The sequence below is a fragment of the Anarrhichthys ocellatus genome, unplaced genomic scaffold (genome assembly GCF_004355925.1).
Source record: "Anarrhichthys ocellatus isolate YVR2014 unplaced genomic scaffold, GSC_Weel_1.0 scaffold16, whole genome shotgun sequence".
In the NCBI taxonomy this organism is placed as follows: Eukaryota; Metazoa; Chordata; class Actinopteri; order Perciformes; family Anarhichadidae; genus Anarrhichthys; species Anarrhichthys ocellatus.
In genome coordinates, this window is record NW_022280046.1 from 9,350,258 (window position 1) to 9,354,725 (window position 4,468).

The window sequence follows — 4,468 nt, forward strand, 5'->3', positions numbered from 1 at the left end:
TGTGTGTGTGTGTGTGTGTGTGTGTGTGTGTGTGTGTGTGTGTGTGTCACTGTTGATGACCTTGTCAGAACAGTAATGGGTTTAGTTTCTGTCTCAGCCCTCAGGGTCTCAGCTTATCAACTCCTGACTGTCACACTACAACTCCATGTGAGACTGTATCTCTACAGAACTCCATGTAAGACTCTATATCTCTGGATATATGTATACATATTATATCTGTATGTTTACGGAACTCCACGTCTGCACATACTGTATTTCTATAGAAGTGTTTAATGATTTTACATGTTTCTAAATGTTTCTAGAGATGTGTCTACATATCTCTATAGAAATATATACAGATGTGTATATGTATCTCTTTAGAATTCCAGATGTTTATATGTATCTCTTTATAATTCCAGATGTGTATGTATCTCTTTAGAATTCCAGATGTGAATATGAATTTCTAAAGAACTCCAGATGTGTATATGTATTTCTAAAGAACTCCGGATGTATATATGTATTTCTAAAGAACTCCGGATGTATATACATATTTCTAAAGAACTCCAGATGTGTATATCTATTTGTAAGGAACTCCAGATGTGTATATGAATTTCTAAGGAACTACAGATGTAAATATGTAGTTCTAAAGAACTCCAGATGTGTATATGTATCTCTAAAGAACTCCAGATGTATATATGTTTCAAAAGACATCACGAACTCCAGATGTGTCTAAATATCTCTTTTGAATTCCAGATATGTTATGTATCTCTATATAATTCTAGATGTATTATGTGTTACAGAACCTCAGATGTGTCCATGTATCTCTCCACAATTCCAGATGTGGTAAGGTTTTCATCCATCCAGCACCAGCACAGATTTATCGCCTGTGTAGAACACTAAGCTAACCAGGAAATCAGCGTTTTTTTGTTTTTTTTGGAAGTGGAATTAAATGAATGAACTTTTTTAAATTGCTTTATCAAATAAGGGAAAACAATGTAGCAGCCCCCTATCAGACAGAATTATTATTCAAAGAATATAACTTTTTTTATATCTCAGAATATGTCTGGAGGGGAATCCTGTCAAGTAGACTGAGCCAGCAGCAGAACCTTTATCCAGCTGATAGTTTGGTTCCTTTGCTGCTCCGTGTAAACATGGGACGTTATAATCTGTTTCAGCAGACTGCAAAAGCTGTTTCTTTATGAATCTCGACGTGCATTTGTGTGTTTGTTTCTGCGTGGCTAAAGACGCCTTTGTCCCAATGTGTTTTACTTTCTCTCTACATCCCACGCCTCTCCCTCTGTCTTCTCCTTGCTATCCCCATGCCCTCCTTCTCTCCCTGCTGTCATTCCCTCCTCTTCCCATGAGCTATCATTAAGGTCCATCAAATCTCTTCGCTCCCCCTGCTGTTTCTCTCTTTTTAGGATCCATACCCGACCTTCATCTCCCCTATCTCGCTCTCGCTCTTCATCGCTCCTCCCGTCCTCATTTTCAAGAAAACTCGATCAAAGACAACAAGAGCGAGTTGGAAATAATCTTTTGTTGAAAAGTTTATAATCACATCCCGTAATGAAGGTTAAGAAAATCACATCGTGAGGGTAGGAGGAACCTCAGAAACGTAGCATATTTATGAGCTCAATAAAGGATTTATGTCCGCCACGGGCTGCATGAGTGAGCAGAGGAGGGTCGGCTGTTTAATTCATAAGATGAAACTTGGCTGAGAGTTGGATGTGTTTCATTTATCTCACTTTTGCAGCCCATAGTCGGCAGGAAAAGCTAATGAGTCCCTCACTCACAGACACACAAACGCATCCCCTACAGTCATGGCAATGGGTGTGAGCCACACACCTAGTTCATACATGTTACACACACACACACACACACACACACACATACACACACACAAATGGCTGGGACAGATGTTTTTACTCTGGATGAAGATTTCAGGACTCGGCACTGTTGGATGCAGATTGAGGCCCAAGTGCCGGACTATCTCTTTAAAATCGTTTCTCATGAATCAACTACAAGTACAAACTTCCTCATGAAGGAGGATGATGGCTAAGCTATCATTCCCTGATGGACAACACCTCCCACCCCATGTGGGACGCCCTGGCAGCTCTGTGCAGCTCCTTCAGCCACCGGTTGATTCACATCCGGGGTGTGAAGTAGAGGTACCGCAGGTCCTTCCTTCCTGCCGCTGTCAGGCTCTACAACCAGCTGTGCTCCCAGTAGACCACACAACACAACACAAAAATCTGTGCTATATATAAATACACCGTGCAATAAAAAATTATTCTGTCTGTATGTATAATATTTTTTGTTATATTTTAACTATTGTGGATTTTTAATTTTGACTTATTACATATTCTTTAGTGTTTGTTACTTATTTACTTATTTAGATCTTGTTTTGACTATGTCTCTTGTTTGCACTATCCACTGTATGCTGCTGTAATCCTGTACATTTTCCTGCTGCGGGACTAATAAAGGATTATTTTATTTAATCTTATTTTATGAATATCTTGAGTGAGATTGCAGATTATGTCCCCAAAACCAAGACATTTAGCCTATATTTCGGAAACCAGCTGCCTCTCCTGCTATAGTCGCTATTACTGCTGCTGCTACTAGTCTACGACTTGTGCTGCTAGTACCGCTAGTACCGCGACTATGGCCAGTGCTGCTACATGAGTTACTCAAAACGGTAGTAACACTGCTACTGTTACAAATATGGACAGCATGACCAGCTAAAACTAATGTGTTGCTAACACATTAACTAACACTGCAGCTACTTTTTTAGCTCAGTGTGTGTGTGTGTGTGTGTGTGTGTGTGTGTGTGTGTGTGTGTGTGTGTGTGTGTGTGTGTTGCGATGGTCACGTTATTTACATACATAGCTGCAGTGTGGTGCAAGCCCACACTTCTGTAAGAGCTAGCTGAAATAGACTAAAATAGACTTAAATGAACTAGTTCATGTTCATTTATCGTTTCTTTTAACTGGTCGGATGCTATGGTGTTAAATATAAAGAAAAAACTAAGTAAAAATGTAATATATATATATACACATATGTTTACTTCTCATGAAAGAATTAGAATTAAAAATGTTCTGCATATACAGTACATTAATTATATTCCTGCTTACATTCAGTTAATTAAAACAATTGTTTACTACAAATTCATATTATTACTATATTTTATATGTGATGCATGTTCATGCGGTTAACACTACATCTGGAATGCTGAGCTCTCTGGTCCAGTTGATGTGAGACTTTGGAGGCTTGGGTGGAGTGGACGGCAGCTGATGTCTCCTCTCCTTTTACTGCACTAGACATCCACGTATGCAAACCACACCGAGCGTCAGCATTGGTTGCAAACGGATAAATATTCAGTTCACCGAAAACACGAGCAAGTGTAATGTGATTCGTGTTAGTATTGATATTTCTATTGATGATCTATAATATGACGCTGTTTACACTTGGTTTTAAAATTGGGTTTTAGGCGACCTGATCACGAGTGGACAGCTCTAAAAACAAATGCATCTGATCTGGTCGCCCCTTGAAGGTGGTCTTTGACTTATTTCACAACATGTCTTTTCTTGTGTAAACGCTAACGCATCCTGATACGTCCCTGACAACAGAAAATACGTCATTAAAGCCACATTTTGTTCCTCATCTCCAGTTGGTTCTCAAATCGCATTCCCTGGCTGTGTCCACGGCTCTAGCGATAGTCCCAAGGAATAGTCCCAGTCTGTTTAGTTTTATTTCTTCTTCTTCCTCTTCTTTTAATTCGCAGGCTAGACACAGGAGGTGAATCGCTGCCTCCAGGTAGTTAAAGACAACAACGCATTTGGTCTTTGCAGACAAATCATGCACACGTTTCTTTGCAAGAGCAGAGAAGCGAGATGCGATCACGTGATCACAGGTGTAAACAGCACCAATACTCTACTACTGTCACTACTTCTAATAGTAGTACTGTGGTCGCATCACCGTCATACTCACAGCAGTCACAGCACTTTGCACTCTGGGTATTTTCATATACTGACTCTGACATAATCATCTGACTGATATGTAACCTGTTCTCATATCTGCTCCTCACATATCATATCATATTGTGTATGAACACAGCAACAGTGTGCTGTAAACACAGGATTACTGTGATTATCAGTGTGTGTGATTGTACCTGTCAGGGATCGAGTGACAGCACTCTCATACAGAGGGACACCCTCGCCTGCGTTATTGAATGCCTTCAGGGAAATCACATAGTGCGAGCTCGGCTCTGAGAGAGAGAGAGAGAGAGAGAGAGAGAGAGAGAGAGAGAGAGAGAGAGAGAGAGAGAGAGAGAGAGAGAGAGAGAGAGAGAGAGAGAGAGAGAGAGAGAGAGAGAGAGAGAGAGAGAGAGAGAGAGAGAGAGAGAGAGAGAGAGAGAGAGAGAGTGAGAGAGAGAGAGAGAGAGAGAGAGAGAGAGAGGGAGAGAGAGAGAGAGACATAGAGAGAGGGAGAG

General features: G+C 40.6%; 1 protein-coding gene across 1 annotated transcript in view; it reads right to left on the minus strand.

The window, feature by feature from the left end:
* dcc (DCC netrin 1 receptor) overlaps positions 1 to 4,468 on the minus strand; it is a 232,478-nt gene that overhangs the window by 60,359 nt on the left and 167,651 nt on the right. Inside the window, exon 16 of the mRNA XM_031855714.1 lies at positions 4,148 to 4,243. Within this exon, the coding sequence (XP_031711574.1) occupies positions 4,148 to 4,243 (96 nt within the window). The remainder of the gene's footprint in view (positions 1 to 4,147; positions 4,244 to 4,468) is intronic.